At 36.1% G+C, this 20,374-nt stretch overlaps 1 protein-coding gene across 7 annotated transcripts in view; it reads left to right on the top strand.

The window, feature by feature from the left end:
* Positions 1-20,374, top strand: part of PIK3CB (phosphatidylinositol-4,5-bisphosphate 3-kinase catalytic subunit beta) — a 186,630-nt gene that overhangs the window by 156,572 nt on the left and 9,684 nt on the right. For all 7 annotated transcript variants that reach the window (XM_057738334.1, XM_057738336.1, XM_057738338.1 and 4 more), the window contains 3 exons: positions 5,965-6,143; positions 6,976-7,085; positions 8,774-8,852. In XM_057738334.1, the coding sequence (XP_057594317.1) occupies positions 5,965-6,143; positions 6,976-7,085; positions 8,774-8,852 (368 nt within the window). The remainder of the gene's footprint in view (positions 1-5,964; positions 6,144-6,975; positions 7,086-8,773; positions 8,853-20,374) is intronic.

Raw genomic sequence — 20,374 nt, 5'->3', positions numbered from 1 at the left:
TTGCACACATGGCCATTTCTCCTTCCAAGCAAAGTGAACAACCAGGTGCATTTTCTGAAATTCTGCACACTGGGAGTATTTTCCTTCACCACTGGTCCTTCAGGAATGTTCTGGAAAGGGCCTGTAGTACCACAGTTGTCCACTTTTGAATGGTGCCTGCGTATTGTAATCCAGGCATCTGTAAACCACGGTCAGATCTTTTCCTGTGTCAGCTGATCATAAGGAACTCCCCATGAGGCCATGGTGCAGGCTAGGAGAGAGAAGGTAGTAACAGGGGTGAGAAACCATGAAAATTTGGGCCATTTCTTCACATAACTAGTGCTTTCAGGGCCCGATTTGGCCCAGTCTCGTATATAACCACTTTCACTTGATGATGGAGTGCCACGCGCTCCTCCATCTTTAGGTGTGGTGAGTCAGATAATACCTGGTTCATGACAAGCAGCTCAGGTTGCATGGTTACTTTGTGTCCAGTGGTTAAGCTTCAGTCTCTCCTAAAACCCAGAAGCAAGCTAAGAGCTATTTCTCAAAAGGAGAGTAGTTATCAGCAGGGGATAGTAGAGTTTGTTTTTTTGTTTTTCCCTCAAATCCTGAAGACCTGTGCTGTGATTCACCTATAGGAGTCTGCCAGAGGCTACAAATGGCATCCCTTTATGCCACTGATAGTTCAAGCATCATTAGGTCTGCTGGATCACGTGGCCACAGCTTGCATGGCAGTTTGGGCCTGCTGCAGAGCCTTCTCTTGTTCTGGACCTCACTCAAAACCAGCACTTTTTCAGGTGCTGGGTCACTCAGCAAATAAGCCAAAGTGCATGGGGAGTATGTTGCCTCCAAAGTCCAGAGGCCCACTAGATGTTATGCCTTATTTTAGGTTGTAAGAGGGGCCTGAGCAACAAATTATTCTTCACCTTAGAAGGGGTATCTTGACATGCTCCATACGATTTGAGGCCTAGACGTTTCACTGAGATTGAAGTCCTCAAATTTTTGTCAGATTTATTTCCCACCTTCTAACATACAAATTTCTTTAAGTCTAGAGTAGTTTCTACTTATTACTCACTAGGTTCAATCAGCATAATGTTATTGTGATGGACCATGTATCTTATTTAAGGGAAAGTCGATCAAGATTCCTGCTAACTAAACTATGACATAGAGCTGGAGAACTGATGTACCCCTGAGTTAGGACAATGAAAGTGTATTGTTGGCCTTGCTAACTTAAGCAAACTGCTTGTGGTGGACCATATTGATGCGTATGTAGAAAAAAAACATTTGTCAGGTCAGTAGTTGCATACCAGGTACTGGGGGGTATGTTTATGCAATGAAACTACATCTGGTATACCACCTGGTTAATGCAGTAACAATCTACTGTAATTCTCTAAGAGTCATTTATCTTTTGCACAGGCCAGATAGGCAAGATGAATGAGGATATGATGGGAATCACCACCTTGCATCTTTCAAGTTTTGGATGATAACACTAATCTGTACTGTTACTCCAGGAATGTGTTTACTGTTTTCTTAGGTAGATGCAGTTATACTATCTTCCACCTGGCTTTTCCCACCATACTAGCCCTCATTCCACAGGTCAGGAAACCAAAATGGGGATTCTGCCAGCTTCTGAGTATATCTGTTTCAGTCATGCATTCTAGAAGTAGAGAAATAACCACAAGATGGGTTTGGGACTCACTGGGCCCACTGTGAGACAGATCTGTGCTAAAACTTCATTGTTAACTTGACCTGCATAAGCCCCTTCTTTGTTTGGTGGACCTCAGTGATGTTTTGAGTCTCTTCAAATTAGTGTTAGTTTAGAGCCAGTGTCCAGAAGTCTCTGAAAGGTCTGATTATTTCCTTTCCCCCATGCCGAGACCAGCTCGGCGACTCGAGGTGAGTGACGGGTGCCGCAAGCTTGAAGAAGACACAGACACAGACTGAAGAGAAAGATGGGACCGGGGGACTCAAGACCTCTAGGATCAAGAGCCCCGCTGACTCATCCCAGGCTGCTTTTATTGAGTTCGTGGGCTAACATTCTCAGGTTACACTCATAAACAATCAAAGGCCTCACATGGCTGAGGCAATTATCTTTGTTTACTTCCTGGGTCCGAGTTGAGCAGGTGTGGATCTGAGCTGGGGGTGGAGAGCAAAACAGCCCTGGGGGCAGGAGACCTCTCTCAGATATTGGGGGTCTGTGCCCCACCCAGGTTGGCCCCTCTGCGACTGTGCCTGTCTTAGGTTGTTCCTCCCTTGAGGAATCTTACCCGTCTCTGGCTAACCAGTCATCCTCCAGGGCCAAACACGGTGATATAAGGAAGGTTCTATGCACCACCCCTGTTGGCCCCTCTGCGGCTGTGCCTGTCTTAGGTTGTTCCTCCTCTGAGGAATCTTACCCGTCTTTGGCTAACCAGCCATCCCTCAGGACCAAACAGGGTGATATTAGTCTCCACGCCCCGCACCCTCAGCTCCTCCACTGCTCAAGAATCCCATCGCTCGGCCCACATCAAAAAGGTTCCTGAATGTCTTCCCACACCCCCAGTGTGCAGTTACTATGGTAAAAGCCTTCCTTTCCAGGGGAAAGTCATTTTCAGCCTGGTTGTTAACAGGGGAGTGCACAGGTGTCATTCAGTGTTGATGAAAGTATTGGGGGATTTATCAATTCTTAAGTATGTCTAAGTCTATGAGTACGTGTTAGAGAAATGAGTCCTGAGGGTTCCTTACTTAGGTGTTTATTATTGTCATGGTGTAAACGTAGACCATACACTGTATGTGACTGTAAATATTACAGTATGTAAGTATTAACAGGGTAATTTCATCTAGCTGTTATAAACTGAAGTCAGTGTATTCAATCCACCTAACTGAAATTTTCTGTAGTATTAAATATTCTCTCCTAGACTTTGCTTTTTGGTACATTGTTTTTTCCTTGTGGCAAAGACTTTTTTACCTTTTCTAACTTCTCTCATTTGAAGGCCATTTGTTTCATCACTTAACCTTCTGTTCATTCCTACACCTCTGTGGTATCACACCCTATTTTTTTTCTTTTTTCTTTTTTTTAGATTTTTGTTTGTTTTTGATGTGGACCATTTTTCTTTATTGAATTTATTACAGTATTGCTTCTGTTTTATGTTTTGGTTTTTTGGCTGCGAGGCATGTGGGATCTTAGCTCCCTGACCAGGGACTGAACCCACACCCCCTGCACTAGAAGGCGAAGTCTTAGCCACTGGACCGCCAGGGAAGTCACTCACACCCTATTTTTATATCAGATCTCTGTAGTAATTTCCAATTCCACTATACTTTTAAACTCATTTGCATTGCCAGAGGAACTACCGTAGGTTTTCATAAGTGATTTTAATATTTATGGTTTTTCATTCATGTTGAAACAATTATATCTGATGCCTCCTTTTTGAAAAGCCCTTTAATGATGGTAATAATAGCTAACATTTATTCACCACTTATTATGGGCCATTTATTCTTCACAACAATATCAGATAGATACTATTAGTTCCTTTTTGTTTTTTTGGGCTGCATTGGGTCTTCATTGCTGTGCGTGGGCTTTCTCTAGCTAGAGCACAGGCTCAGTAGTTGTGGCACACAGGCTTAGTTGCTCTGAGGCATGTGGGATCTTCCTGGACCAGATCGAACCCATGTCCCCTGCATTGGCAGGCGGATTCTTAATGATTGTGTCACCAGGGAAGTCCCAGCCCTTTTAAATATATCTCATACCTATTACTTTCTCTTGTGTTCGTGGCTACCTTCCTTGTCCAACTCACTATCTTTTCTCACTTGAATGTCTTCATTAATCTCCTAAATTGTGCCCCTTGTTTCCGTTCTTCTGCATGGGTGCACATGTGCACACACACACATGCATCTCCATTCGCTACACGGCACTTAAAGTGATCCTTTAAAAATGTAGATGTTATTCCCTTTTTAAAATCCCTGCAGTAGATGCAGAGGATGGACTGGAGGACACAGGGTTGGAGGGGCGGGGGGCAAAGGGGAAGCTGGGACGAAGTGAGAGAGTAGCATAGACATATTTACACTACCAACTGTAAAATAGATAGCTAGTGGGAAGTTGCTGTATAACAAAGGGAGATCAACTCGATGATGGGTGATGCCTTAGAGGGCCAGGACAGGGAGAGCGGGAGGGAGTCACGGGAGGGAGGGGATATGGGGATATATGTATAAATACAGCTGACTCACTTTGATGTACCTCAAAAGCTGGTACAAGAGTGTAAAGCAATTATGTTCCAATAAAGAGCTTAAAAAATTTTTTAAAAAGAAAACAAAAAACCCGAAAAACAAACAAAAAAATCCCTACAGTAATTTTCATTGCATGAAGAATAAAATCCAAATTTTAACAAAGTCTATTAAGACCCCACTTGATGAGGTCCCTACTTCTTTGGCCTCATTCTTATGATCAGACAACACTGGACATTTTCTTGGTTCTCTGGGATCCTCAGTTTGACTTTTATAACAGTAAACATATGACACATGTCTGATCACATTATCCTTACTCTTTTTCTTGACTGATGAACAGGCAGGGGAAGATTGTACCCTTTACATGGCAGTTCTTGTTATCACTGTAAGCCTATAGTGTGACAAGGTGTCAAAACACTTAAAGTATTTGACTTATGGCCATGTGGGTATTCAGAACACTGTTCCAGGAAATGGATATCAACATAATTAGGGATATGCCCTGAAAATTCACAACTGTACAAACATGGAAGAAATTCAAATTTGAAATACTTCAAAAAGTTCTTGTTTACATAGCCCATTTTTTAGCTAGTTCTCTTGTCACCAGTGTTTGTACAGCTCCTGAAATTGTTGAGAAATGGGGTATCTGTGGTTTTGACAGATGGCTAACTTGGCAAGCTTCAGCAATCTCTATTTTATCATCAAGCTCCACAGAACCTTCCCAGTTTCCTGTGAGCAAGCTCTCACCCTGTCTGTAGAAACTGCATGCTGAATTCACCTCCCTACAGAGTCTTAGTGGTTTCCTTGCATAGAAGCAGAATTCAAAAATGAAAACATGGTGTAAAATAAATCTTCTGTTCATGGAAATGTAAGCCATAGTGTTCATAATGTTGCATATATATTTTATATGCTTGTTATATATACAGTTTACATGTTGATGTATTCTGTTTTTATCATTTGTTGTTTCCAGTTTTAATGACATAATGATAAAATAAAATATTCCTTTTTATGTTTTATGGCTAGCCAAGGCTGGATCTTAGAGAATTTGACATAATATGACATGGAAAGACCTTCAGTTACTAAACAATAAATTTGACTTTCAAACACATGGCTTTGATTCAGTTGGCCATTGTTGATTCCCCTTGTAGTATTTGCATGAGTTGTTTTTATTTGCATGAGTTTTGATAGCCAGAGTTACTTCATTATAAAAACCAGTAATTTAGACATGAACAACAGCTACTGTTTTCAATATTCATGTTTATTTTATTGCACAGTAATTCACTTTATACTCTTAGTGGGAAGAGACTATACTGGGAAGATGTTATACAAGAGTGAGGACAAGGATAGTAAGGTGGAATGTGAACTCCAGGGTTACTAGTACATAGACTTTCCTTTCGTACTGTAGAGTTGCCCCATTAGAGTGGTTGAGATTGTGTTTCAGATTCTGTTATTACTTAGTTAGTTGCAGAGTTCTGAGTAAAGTTTCACACTTATCTTCTTACCTGCAGTCTATGTCTCTTTACTTTTCTCTAATTTATAAGATTTTATTTAAGGATAGGGTTCAAGAACATTTGAAAATGGTGCTTTAAATAACAAATGGTAACAATAAATTTATTTTGTTGTATCTAATATTTTTGTCATAAAGCAAGCACTGTTTCTACTTTAAATGGTTGTCCTGCGAATGTGTTGCAGGGAGGAGGGTAGTGGGGGAATGGTTATTGATTAATATTATCACATGATATTATTTTTAACAAATGAATTTTGGTGGTGGGGAAACTTATTTTTCAGGTTGAAGCACTCAATAAATTAAAAACTTTGAATAGTTTAATCAAATTGAATGCAGTGAAGCTAAACAGAGCCAAAGGGAAAGAAGCAATGCACACTTGTTTAAAACAAAATGCTTACCGGGAAGCCCTCTCTGACCTGCAATCACCTCTGAACCCATGTGTTATCCTCTCAGAACTCTAGTAAGTGACCTTCTGTACTGTGCTTAGTGAATCTCCATTAAATAGCAATGCAGAAGGGATTTCTGAGTGACTGCCTTAGGGGTGCAGTTGGGACAGCTGTTAGCCTCAGTAAGTAGAATATAATTAAGGAGGGAAAGAAAATCGTGAAGTTCTCAAAAGTTATTCTTGTGTTAATACGATGTATGCCTTCTAGCTAAATTTACCTGTGGGGTTCGTGAAAGTTAATGCAAGTTAATTTCCTTTCAACTGTATGTAATTAAATTTATTTTCTATATTACTGGTTTCTAAGAGTTGAAAGTCCTTGTGTAAACAAAATGTTGGCAGCCATCTTAGATTATTTACTGATTAAACTTTCCTATTTCAAAATGAGATTTTTGAATGAATTTAGAAAATTATTTCTCATTTTTACTTTTCATACAAAATTAATAACGGGAAAGTAATAGTTATCTTCAGTTTATCAGTATTCAAAATTGATCCCTCTTTAAGAAATCAAGAATGAATTTACAATCCAGTGTTATATTCTGATTTTTATTGTCTATGTATAATAACATAAAGGTAAGGAAGAATAAAGAAAGAAAAGGGGGAATTTTAAATGTAGCTGTGAGAAGGGCAGATCTAAGTTTTCAATTCAGCTCATCTGGCATCACTACATGCCAGCCAAGGCTAGTGTTGCGGGTGCTTTTCTGCCAAGAGGAAGTATTCTAGTTTTGACTTCTGTAGACCTGAATAGAACAGGTGAGGGGTTTTCCCAAGCTTAGTATATCATGGCAACATTACAGTCTTGCCATATCTTTAAATGGAAGTGGCTAATTTTCCCCTTTCTTCCTTTCAGTATTGAGAAGTGTAAATACATGGATTCCAAAATGAAGCCTTTGTGGCTGGTGTACAACAACAAGGTGTTTGGTGAGGATTCAGTTGGAGTGATTTTTAAAAATGGTGATGGTATGTACTGAGTGCCAAATTCCTTAGTATTTTTCATTTGTTGTCCATTTGCTTTATCTGAAAGGTGATGTGTAAATGTATAACAAACAAATGGCAGCCAAGAGGTAGCTATCAGTGGTCATAATGTTGAATTTGGTGTGCCATAATTCCCTTTTTTTTTTTTCATTTTGGAAGATGATTTCTACAGCTTACTTATATACGTTGTTCTAATAACCCTTCCATTTTTCCTACAAAGTACAAAACTGTCTAATCCTTTGATAAAAATCTTCTGAAATGCAAGAGAATATTTTCAATAATATATTCATACATCCTGTTTCAGTGATAGCAATTTTGATATTGCTGCCATAGTTTTGCATTTTAATTAAAATATCTTACCCATACTTTATAAAGGAAATGCTTCTGAAGTAATCACATTGACCACAAAGCAGTCATGACTGCTACCACTTGTTAGTTTTGTGATTGCAGGCAAATCACGTAAAATTCATTGAACTTCAGGATCTTATTGTCCATGAGGATTATACCATCTCTGTTTTGGGTTTATTAAATGGAATTAAGTGAGATAACATAAGTATATGTTCTTAGCATTGTATGTGCTTACAACTTTTTTTTTTCCCCGTGTAGAGTTGCTTTACATTGTTGTGTTAGTTTCTGCTGTACAGCAAAGTGAATCAGTTCTATGTATACACATATCCACTCTTTTTCAGATTTTCCTTCCCATTTAGGTCACCACAGATCATTGAGTAGAGTTCCCTGTGCTATACAGTAGATTCTCGTTAATTATCTGTTTTTATAGTAGTAGTGTATACATGTTGATCCCTATCTCCCAGTTCTTCCCACCTCCCCTTCCCCGCTTGGTAACCATAAGTTTGGTCTCTACATCTGTGACTCTGTTTCTGCTTTGCAAATAAGTTCATCTGTACCATTTTTCTAGATTCCACATATAAGCGGTATTATACAACATTTATTTTTCTCTTTCTTACTTACTTCACTCTCTATGGCAGTCTCTAGGTCCATCCACGTCTCTGCAAATAGCACTATTTTGTTCCTTTTTATGGCTAATATTCCATTGTATATATGTATCACATCTTCTTTATCAGTTCCTCTTGCTTACAACTATTTTTAAAAGAACTTTTAGTATTTCCTAGACATTAAGCCCCACTTAATTGTATAAATGTCATTATGTGGAAGTCTGTACTTTTACAACCTCTTACCTAAAAATTACCCCTGGACGTGATAATAAATAAAATCAACTGTTAAAGTTTTGTGAACCCATCAAGCAGTTACTTATGTGATTCTTAAGAATTTCTTCTACACCGCTAAAGACAAACAAGAAGGAAAAAAATTAGCAATGTGAATTGTGTGGATGCCGTAACACAGCGTTACTATATGGTAGCAGTATTAAACAGCATCCGTACAATTAGTACGATAGCTTACACATGGTAAAAAACTAAAAATATTTTTAAGCTTAATTTCTGAAATACTTACAGGAACATGCTAACCAACAAACCTAGTATTTGACATAATGAATATGGTCAACATTAAAATTCTGGAAAAAAATTAACAGAACAGTTATTTGTCAGTGTTTTTTTCCAGCCAGTTAATTGTGGTTGAATTAGCTAATCTTGAATTAATGTTATTAAGCATAAAGTGGAAAGCACTTATAACATAGCAGGGATTTTTCCCCTTAGATTTGCGGCAGGATATGTTGACACTCCAAATGCTGCGCTTGATGGATTTACTCTGGAAAGAAGCTGGTCTGGATCTTCGGTGAGATTTCTAGTGAATTTATTTTTATCTCATATTGTATTACTTCTACAGCAGAATTTAAAAATTTTAAAAACTTCTTGTTGATTTCTTCCTGCTATTATTATTGGTTGTTGTTCATAATCGTATTTATATAACACTTTATAGTTTACAGGTTGCTTTCAAATACATTATCTTATTGAAACCTCATCAAGTGTAAAAATTGTACATTGACAGAAAGAGTCACATTCCAATCTGTGGTTCTGAAGGTGGTCTTAGGAAGGATGCACTGGTCGTCATGGGGGTGATAAGCCAGAGAAGGGCCTGCCACTCTTCTTACTTAGCCTAGTAACAATGATTCTTCTAACCTTCCTGAAAGGGAAGTGTTTAGGTGGGCTTTCAGTGTTTCTTACTTGCAACCATTGTGAGGGGTAGACAATAAACAGAACAGTTTATGAAGACAAAAGGAAACATAATGGATTTTAAAAGTTTAATTATTATAAAATATTTTAAGATAAATTGCAGATGAAGATAATTGCAAACAAAACTACATAAAAATATAACATTTGAATGTCAACAAACAAAGTCAAGCTCACTGTGGGTATTATATTCATAATGAATGGGATGGGGGATAATAATTCTAAATATTTAAAGAGTTCATAGAAATAAATATATGGGGAGAAGATGTGAAAAGCCCATTGAAGTTATAAAATAAACTAATAATTATGCAAACATTGTAAGTTCTAATGTAGAAGTACGAATTGAAAGAAAAATTAAATACCATTGATTTCCTTGCAAAAGTTTTGTTAAATTAAATGTAGTCTAGAACACTGTTGAAGTAACAAAAACATATTGTCATATACCATTATAAATTGATATAAACTTCTCTGCATCAAGTTTATTTGTACCCTATATTCAGTGTTTCCAGAATTTAATTTAAAATTAGAAATGTGAGCAGAGACTTATGCACAAAGATATTCAACCATGCTTTATTTACAGTAGAAAAAACAACATTGGGCCACCCTTTTATTTGCTCAATAGAATAACAGTTTAAAAAATGATTAGCTTTCACATATGACCAAATGTCTCAGGTATTTAAAATATCGTTTGTAGAGAATTGCTGACAATTTGGAGGCAGTGCTATCTTCAAGTGTCTAATGAAATGAGATGCAAAAAAATATTTTTATAGAATGATTTCCACCATATTAAAAATTCCTGAAAAATAACACAATAAAATGTTGACAGAAACTAAAATGGTATAATAGACATTAATTCTGGGTGGTAGGATTAAAGGTGATACAGTCTCTCCTCCCCACCTCCACTTGTGGTATACCTGTTTCTCTAGTTTTCTATGGTGTAGTCCTTTTTTAATCAAGGGGAAAAAAACATTAAACATATTTCATAATATAATACAGGGCCATACTGTTAAAAACATTTTTCTGTGCTAATTATTGATGAATAACTTCATCTTTTACCTAATTCTGTATTTTTTTAAATTGTGGAATATTTCAACATGAAATATAGGTGATAATTGACAACTTTTTTTTTTATTTTCTTAAACCCAGATTTGAGTGTATATTTAGCAATTGAGTGACAGATGTTAACATGTTTCCATATTTACTTTTTTTAAAAAGGAGTTAAATACGCAGATAAAATTCATTCATTCTTATCCTCTTCTACTTTCTCACAACTCAAGGGTTTACCATTATTCTGAAGTGTAATGTATATATATTTTTGTGCTTTAACTATATCTTATGTATCCATTGACTGTTTTAAACTTCCAATAAATACTATCGTATCACATGTAATTTTTGCAGTTTACTTTTTTATTACATTTTTTGAGATTTATCAAAAGTAACAAAAGTGAACATGTGAAGTTCTAATTTGTTATTTTCACTTTTCTATTAATATTTTGAGTACATACAAAGATTTACCCATCCCTCTGTTTGTAGCTATTTGTGTTCATTTGTTTTTGTGTTTTTTTGTTTTTTAACCTAAAGTTTACACACTTCTCTTTTTACTCACATTTGGAAGAGTTCTTTAGTTTATATAGCCAGAATTGGAATTGCTGGGTCATAAGGCATGCATGTTTTCAACCTTACCACCATTGCCCAACTGGCTTCCAGAATGCTTGTACCAATGTTATGTTCCTACCCAGAAATATCTACTTGCCAATCAGTCTTGTTAATTCTTTACAAATGTAATGGATATAACACAGTATCTCATAGAATTTTAATTTGCATTTCTTTGGTTGAGTAATTTCTCAGTGTTTGTATGTATCATGTTTTCTCTCTGATATAAATTACCTAGGTTACTTTAAGGTTTATGCTTTTTGTTATATTATTAAAAAAAAAAATCCTTCCCTGTACAGTTATCTTAAAGATGCTGTCTTTTATTTTATTTTGCAAATTTTAAACTTGATATGCTTTCTTCTCTTCTGTCTCTGCAGAAGTTTGCTCCTGATATTGATTTTTTGGAATCTAGTTTGTTTTTTGTTTGTTTGTTTGTTTGTTTTTTACTGCTGATTTTCCTTAATGGTTTTTGGACTCTTCAGGTTGTTTTCCCTCTTGAATAACTTTTGAGGCTAAGAATTTTCCAGTGCATCATTATTTTTGAATTTATTACCATAATTTTTTATAATATCCTTTTGTAATTTTAAAACCTCTGCTGTGTTTAATTTTTTCCTCCTTTTGCATTTGTAAATTTTTGTATGTAATATTTTTTCCTTATTAGTCTTATTAGAAGTTTACATCTTAGTGTTTTAAAAGAATGGGCTTCTAGTTTTATGTTTCTGTTTTCTATTTTATCATTGATTATGTCTTTATAGTTTGCTTCCTTTTACTTGTGTAATCTGTTCTGATTTTTTGAGATGAACACATAGAACATTAATTTCCATTTTTTATATACATATATAAAAAACGTAAATTTCCTCTAACTACTGCCTTAGGTGCATCCCGTAAGTTTTAAAATGTACTTATTTATGCATTTTTATTTATGCATAATACGTCACAGTATATAGAATTCAGTTCTAAATGTTTTATAATTTCCATTTTTATTTCTTCAACTCCTGAACTAGTTTACATTATTTTGACTCCCAAATTGCATTGGACTTTCTTTTGGTGTTGTCTCTGTGATGTCTAATTTTATTGTACCTGACTGTTGTCAGATTATGTAGTCTGTATAAGATCACTGTCATATTTCTTAAGATTATTAATGCCCTACCATATGTCCAGTTTTTCTAACTATCACATTTGTGATTGAAAAGATTCCAAATGCTGTATTTATTAATTGTAAGGTTATAAATTGTTCCATTATATCAAATTTGTTAATTATGCCCAAATCTCTATTCTCATCAAACTTTTACCTGTTTGTCACTTCATATGTTAAAGCCTCCCATTATAATTGGCATTTGTCAATTTCTGCTTGCAATTTTGTTAATTTTCTAATTGTGGTTTTAATTTGCATTTTCCTAATGACTAATAATATTGGCTAGCTTTTCATGTACTTGTTAGTCCTTTACATATCTTCTTTGGAGAAATATCTATTGAAGTTCTTTGCTCATTTTTGACTTGGGTTATTTGTCTTTTGATTTATGAGTTCTTTTTATATTTATATATTTTTAATATTTACTTACTTACTTACTTATTTATTTACTATTTGTGTATTTATTTTGGCTGTGCCCGGTCTTAGTTGCAGCCTGTGGACTCTTAGTTGAGGCATTCATGTGAGATCTAGTTCCCCAACCAGGGATCGAACCCAGGCCTCCTGCATTGGAAGCACAGAGTCTTAACCACTGGACCACCAAGGAAGTCCCTATCTATATATTTTGGGTACTAGACTCCTAGTAAATAAATTATTGGCAAATATTTTCTCCCATTGTGTGGGTTGTCTGTTCACATTCTTGATAGTGTCCTTTGATGCACAAAATTTTTTACTTTGATACAGTCCAGTTTATCTATTTTTTTCTTTAGCTGCTTGTGTTTTTGGTGTGAGGTCTAAGAAACCATTGTCTAATCCAGTGTTATGACGATCTACACCTGTGCTTTCTTCTGAAAATTTTATTTTATCCCTTATCTAGGAGGTCATTAATCAATTTTAGTTATTAATATTTTTATTGGTATGTGGTAGGAGTGCAATTTCATTTTTTGTATTAGTATCCGGTTGTCTCAGCACCATTGTTGAAAAGACTATTCTTTCTTCATTGAATTATCTTGACACTTGTGTCAAACATTGATGACTATAAATGTGAGGTTTTTTCCTGGAGCCTAAATTCTGTTTCATTGACCTACATGCTTATTTTTATGCACAGTCTTGATTACTTTGTAGTAAGTTTTGAAATCAGGAGTTGTCTGCCTACATTCTCTTGTAGGAGTTCTGTGGTTTCAGGTCTTACATTTAGGTCTTTAATCCATTTTGAGTTTATTTTTGTATGTGGTTTGAGAAAGTGTCCTGTTTTCATTCTTTTGTATGTAGCCATCCATTTTTCCCAGCACCACTTACTGAAGAGACTGTCTTTTCTCTGTTACATATTCTTGATTCCTTTGTTGTAGACTCATTGAGCATACATGCATGGGTTTACTTCTGGGCTCTGTTCTGTACCATTGATTTATGTGTCTGTTTTTGTGCCAGTACCATGTTGTTTTGATTATTGTAGCATTGTAGTATAGTCTTAAGTCTGGCGGTATGATACCTCCAGCCTTGTTCTTTTCTCCCCCTCAAAATTGCCTTCTCTATTTGGGGACTTCTGTGGTTCCATATATATTTTAGGATTATTTCTTCTAGTTCTGTGAAACGTGTCATGATATTTGATTCGTTTAAATGATTTTTATCTATTTATAGTCTCTATTTGGTGATTCATCATTCTTACACTTCTCTTTTGTTCTTTAGACATAGTTCCTTTTATTTCTTTGAACATACTTAAAATAGGGGTTTGAAATGAACCTTGAAAACCAGATTCTCTGCCTTGTTCAGAATTTTTTATTATTGCTATTGTTGTTTATTTCATGACTTCTCAACTAATTATGTAAAGTTTGTGTTCTTTGTCATATGTGGTCACTGATTTCTCTGCTTGGTTAGTTTATTGGTCAGCTAATGATTGACCACAGATTTCCTTAAATGCCTCGAATTCTTAGTCTTCTTAGTCTTTACTGAGGGGTTCTGTGTGCCTGTTGGGGCATGCCTTCAGAAGTCAGCCAGGTAGTTCAGAGCTGTACCATAGCCCTAACTTGTGTAAGCCTCAAAGTTAGTGAGCGGTGAGAGCTAAGACCTTCTAAGTTCTTTCCTGTCCATTTGTGCAGCACCAGGAATGCATGCAGCCATAGCCATGCCCATGGTTTCTAGATTCCTGTGGATATGTTGTAGTCTTTCATTGTCCCTGGTGAACATCTTATTCTACAGTTTTTCCCTTTAGTTTTTTTGTTAGCGTGTTGCTTGTCCCAGTTATTATTTACCCCTAAGACAGCTGCATTGTTAACCAATTGATTTTTCAGATTATTTTTGAGAAACACCCCCATCTAAAAGGCATTTCACAGTAGGCAAGGTCTGAGTGAGGTCAAAGAAACACATTGTGAGTAGGATCTTCCTGGAAACTACTAGAGAGTTCAAAGAATGACAATTATGTAGAAATGAGGCTTTGAAGGAGCGCCAACCCCATTTTTGCCCCCTCTAGTGACTACTAGATTGCTGTGGTCTCAATGATTATGGGCCATTTGTTGCCCAGTCTACTGCAGAACTGGGAAGTAGGTGGGATTAGAATAAGTAATGGTAAAACAAAACTGAGATTCAACCATTTTCTTCAAGAAACACTCCCCAGATTGTTGCAACCCATTTTTGTATTTACATATTACCGAAATAGTTAATTCTTGACAATTTTTTTGCCAATGTTCTTGTTATTTTTATGGAAGAGTGGATTTTCAAAGGTCCTTAACTTCCTGTTTTTGCTGACGTTACCTGGTTATACAGCGCTTTCCATAGAAACTGTGCAGATGTTATTCCATGGTATTCTGACCTTTGTTATTTTTAAAAGTCTGCTGTCGGTCTAAATAAGCTGTCTTTTTTTTTTAACTCATTGTAGAAAAAAGTTTCTCTTTGCCTTTCATTTCTGCAGTTTTACTATAATTTTTCTATTTATGGATTTCTTTTTATTTATTTTTACTTTGCCATTCTCATTGTATCTTTTGAATAAAAAAAACCCACATCATTTAGTTCCTGCAGAAAGTATCCATATTCTTCAGCATTGCAGTTCTCTCACTCTCACAGTCTTCTCCTGCAACTTTAATAGATGTATATTGGTTTTTCCTGTTTTTTCCTGCATGTCTCTTAACCTCTTTCCTGTTTCTCTCCTTTTTATCTTCATGAAGCAATTTTTTGTACGTTCTTTTATTCTGTCTTCCAGATCACTAATTATCTTTTCAGTATTGTCTCATCTCTTGTGTATCAGTGTAGTGTGTTTATTTCAGTGACTGTTTTTATTTAGGAGTTATATTTGATTTTGTTTTTGTATACCTGTTCTCTTTTTAATACTGTATTTTTCTCTCCTTATACTTGCTATTCCTTTTCATGTCTTTCATCATTTTAGCATCTCTTTCTTATTGTTCTGTTTTATCTCTTAGGGTGTCATCTTTTCATTTGTCTGCTTGATTTTGCTCATTTTCTTGTGTAATATTAATATTTGGCTTTTGAATTCATTATTGATAAGGATTGTGTTTTCTGTGAAGGTTCTTTGCTCCCTAGGGTGTGAAAGTTGTGCCCCAAATGAGTTTTGGTCTAGTTTGTGCTTTTGCCTCAAAATCTTTATGCATGAGCAACCCGTTTTTTATGTTAACTCTTTGCCTTCAGGCTCTCATACTTCGTAAGTATTTGTATTATATTTGAACCTCATAAGAATATCAGAAGGCTTGAGTTTTTTGTACTTTCATGAACCTGCCCCCGGCCCCAACCCCCCTTTATTGCCCACCCAGGACCCAGGTTAGTTAGCACACTTTGATGGTATATCCCCTCATTAGTGAACAGACCTTTTCTAGTTTGCTTCATACGTTTGACAGCCCTTTTAGAGCCCCAGCTTTGTGTAGGATCTCAAGTCCTGATCCTGCCTCTCATGGGCTCAAGACCATGTCTCTTTTCTCTTGGGCATTAAAATGTCAACCAAGTCGGTAACTTCCTGACACTACTATGAATAATCTATGTTTCTGGGATGTAGAAGTCTCCTTTTCTTTCTTTATTAATCACAACTTTTTAAAAACTTATTTTTACTTTATCTTTTTTTTTAATGTTTTAAGTATCTACAACAACTTTGTCCACAAGCTTGCTAGAAACAGTTACACTTGTGATTGACTTTATCCCTGCAAGATTATAAATGTTTCTTGATTTCTTTTAAAGTTTAATTTATTAAAAACTTAAAACAGTTGATATTTATTGACTGAACCAGGTCTTATATTAAGTTCTTCGTGTGTAATGTCATGTAACTTAAAACTTTTTGAGGTTATATTATTCCTTTTTAGCAGATGGGATTAAAGCTTAAGGGATTTTAAATAATTTGTCAAAGGTTACAAAAATAATAAGCTAGATTCAAATTGGGATCTTTCAGACCCTAAACTTGCTATCTGTTATTTTGGCAGTCTGAGTGAGAAAAAATTGTGCTGACTTATCTAGTAACTCTTTGTTTATCAAAGTATTCTGATGCCCCAAATACGTAATTGTCCATTGATTTTTTTTTTTAAGAGTTTTCCAGTCCTTAGATTTTTTGCAGTGTAAACTTTTCCATTGCTGTTGAGGTAGAAAGAACAATTTGCTGTAGGTTTCGCTCCTTGAATGGGAGTTGTAGGTGTGATTGGAATACAGAAGTGAGATTATAGTTCATCTAAAAAGGACCTTTGAGTACTATAAATGACAAAGAGTTTTACTTTTAAATTAGCAGGAATTTCTAATACAGCTGTGTGAAAATAGAATAGGTAGTTTTGAATAGGTAGCAAATTTTTTGGTCAATCACTCATAAGAAATACTATGTAGATAAGAGGGGAATGGGTGATTGTAAGGAACTCTTACTGAGGAACGCAAACCCAGAGGGGTCTGGCCTGCCTTTTATCTTTTTTTTGGTTTTAGTGACACACAGCCACAATCCATTTGTTTACATATTTTCTATGGCTGCTTTTATGTTATAACTGCAGAATTGAGTTAGTTACCTAATAGTTTACAGCACCTAAAATATTTTACTGTCTGGTTCAGTCCAGTAAAAGTTTATTGACCCTTCTTATAAAGTAAACCCCACTGAAAATGAGTTTACTTGATTTGTCCATAAAAAATGGGGAAAACTTTTCAAGCTTAGGCTCTTAACTTGTTGGTTCTCTTCAAGGTCAGCATGTAAGCTACACAGTGGGCTCCTTCTCTAAGAGCCGATTCTGACCATATGATGTCTTGTTAATTATGAAAGGCTGAGCTAAAGACTTTGTCCTTAGTTCAGTCAGACTAATTCAAAGCCCCAACCAAGTTCTTTTCTCTTAGTTTTTTGTTTTACCCATTCTATTTAACTGTGAAGCACATTTAGCATCAAATGAAGTTCATTGTGACCTCAGGCAAAGGGAGGCAGCCATATGTGGGAGTGCTAGAAATAAACCTGGTATCTGTCTGAGGGGAAGCAATGTGTGTCTAACAAGAAAAAGGAACTTGTCTGTTCAGTGAGATCTTTGCTGACTTCTTGTACTCTGACCCCATGTTTAAAAAAATATGCAGGACTTTAATTCTTTTGAGTTCATTTTCAAACCAATAGCTTTTTTTTTTTTACCAAATATTTTTTACTGTTTCTATAAATATACATGCTCCAATGTTCCTGTTATGCTTGTTTTTCTTTTGGCCAGCTGTTCAGTTTAAACTGGTTCATGTAGCACATACTCTTTTAAGTTCAATGTCAAATTTTCAGATACCTTCTACATGTTACTATTTTGATCAGAATATTTTAGCACCTGCAAAAGTGCCATGTTAGCATGAATGAAAGTGCTTATTTCTCATTTTCATTTTTCTCTGATGTCTCAAAATATTCTTTGGATATCTTTCATGCCAAATTAGAACATTTGTAAGCCATCCATATGTTAGAACACTATGACCTTTTGTCCACAAATAGGTAATCAGCCTTTTCTGTCAAGTTTGATAGGTTGCATGTAAATCTGCCTGGGTTTTGGTAGATTTGACAGTCACGTCTCCCCCTGCTTCTCCGCCCCTCCACTGTGAATGGCATTGAATTCTGGAGTTGTCTTCATTGTGAATTTATACCTGAGTTGCACTAATGGGGTTTACTTCCCTTTTAAGAGAGCTACACAGCAGTTCTAATGACACTGGTATCAGTAGTTTGAAGGATGAAGGAAGAAGATGGAAACAGTGCAAGCCTTCAGGAAAAGAATTATCCTTTCCTCCTTTTGAGGCTATGGGCTTTGGTACCACTGAGACTTGGAGTCAAGGCCAGAGAAGACTTTCTACATACCCATTCAGAATAGGGTGATGGGGCTGCCATCACCATTGCTGTAGAATTTATCTCGTTTTACAATTCTTGCTTTAATGGAAAGATAACAAATTGCTCCTTGAGTCAGTGAGTCTGAGAAAGGAAGATAAACATTACTAAGCATTGTCGTGGCCTTTATAAGTTGAGGGCAGAGGGTGCCCCCATAAGGTGGTCAGGGCTCCAAGAGTTTGTCCCCAGCTTGACTTCTGTCAAACTGTCTCTATGACAAGGATGTTTTTTCCTTCCCATTGTGAGCATTCCATCCTAAAGACACTAAATGCTTTCATCATTGTCTGCTTTTGAAGAGGAAGTTATTGGACTTTTGCCCAGTTTGTCTGCAAGTGGGGTAGGAGGAGATGTAGGAAAGTGAGCCAAAGTGCACTTTAACCAGACAGTGTTTACTTCACGTGTTGTGTCATTATAAGGATAGGGGTATTGATAAAAACTTTCACGCTCCTTACATAGCCACCTTTGCAAGTGAAGGGTAAACTTTAAAAAAGAGAAATAAATTAATAATGCACATGTAAAGCAGGCTATTGGTATATCAGGCTGTCAGCATGCAGTGTCCCAGTTTTATTCCCAACCACTAGAACTAGGGAAGTGCTTAAAGAGGCATAAAATTGAATTGTTGGTTGGAAGGAAATTTAGGAACTATTAAATGAAACTCTCCTGTTTTATCTGTTTATTACACACAGTAACACACTCATTCATCCCCCAACACAGACACATTTTTTTCTCTTTGGTAAAGTCCTTACGTGGCAGATAGAGCTCCGCGTGGTCTTTCCACTAATCCTTTCTTCTCCTCATCTGGCTCTTGTGCTCCCCCTTGTACTTTCTTCTGTCCCCCGTGTCCTTCCTCCTCACAGAGATCGTTCTTGACTCTTGACATGTTCTGCTGGCACTTCTCATTCATCCAGTGACCACACGCACTGTGTGCGTTGTGATTTGTCTGCTCATTTCTGTATCACCAGCCGCTAACACAGTGTTTGGCACGTGGCTGCACTCATATCGCATTGAATCCACGAATTCCATCCATTGCATTTTCTGTAGTCACCTGACTTTTATTTGAACTTTGCAAGGTATCTTATTCCATTTTATATTTGCTCTAGGGATAATACAGTTTTTAGAAAACTGAAGAAAATGTTTAGAATCAAAATGAGAAAAAGATAATATTAATGTATAAAGAACTCATATAAATCTCTAAGGAAAATGTTTAAAACTCTAATAAATAGACAAAGTATGTGTTTAGCTAATTCACAAAAATCTTCTACTGAAAATGGCTAGAAGAGACCTGAAAAAATGTTTATTTTCACTAGGCATCATATAAATGCAAGTCAAAGCAAAAGGCTACCTATCAATTTAGCAAAAATTATTTTACACAAGAAGCAGCCTGAAAGACCTCTTATATAGTCAAGTGACTCTATAGACTTATTAGGTTAAAATGATAGTTTTAGAGTCGCTCAAACCTAGTTTTAAGTCCTGGGTCTTCCACTTAGTTAAATGTATGACTTTGCAGATTAATTTTACACCTCATTTGTCAAATTAGGGACTTACCTTATAGGAATTTTGTTATTAAATTTGTTTAATCCATTTGGAAATACTTATTGAGTGCGCAAAACAATTGCTTTGTGCCCAAGCACTTTCTCAGGTACTGAGGATACACAGTGTACCAATTATCCCTGCCTGATGGAATTTATATCCTAATGGTGGAGACAGACAGTAAACAAACACATAAGTAAAATGTATAGGATGTTGGATAGTATTGAGGGCTATAGAGGAAAATAAAGCAGGGAAGAGGTGGCAGGTAGTATGTCACAGTATTGCTATTTTAAATAGGATGGTTCAGGAATTACTTACTGAGATGGTGACATTTCAGCAAAGATTTCAAAGTGGTAAGGGAGTCAGCCATGTAGATGTCTTGGGGAAGAATGTTCCCAGCAGAGAAAATAAGACAGATAAAGGAATGAGGGAGTATAGTACCTGATATGTTTGAAGAGTAGCAACGGAGCCAGTGAGCAAGGGGAAGATGCTAAGAGAGGTGAAGGGGGACTAGATT

Source organism: Hippopotamus amphibius, chromosome 6 (assembly GCF_030028045.1).
Source record: "Hippopotamus amphibius kiboko isolate mHipAmp2 chromosome 6, mHipAmp2.hap2, whole genome shotgun sequence".
NCBI lineage: Eukaryota > Metazoa > Chordata > Mammalia > Artiodactyla > Hippopotamidae > Hippopotamus > Hippopotamus amphibius.
The sequence above is the reverse complement of the archived record's forward strand: the minus strand, read 5'-3'. Positions and strand labels throughout refer to the sequence as shown.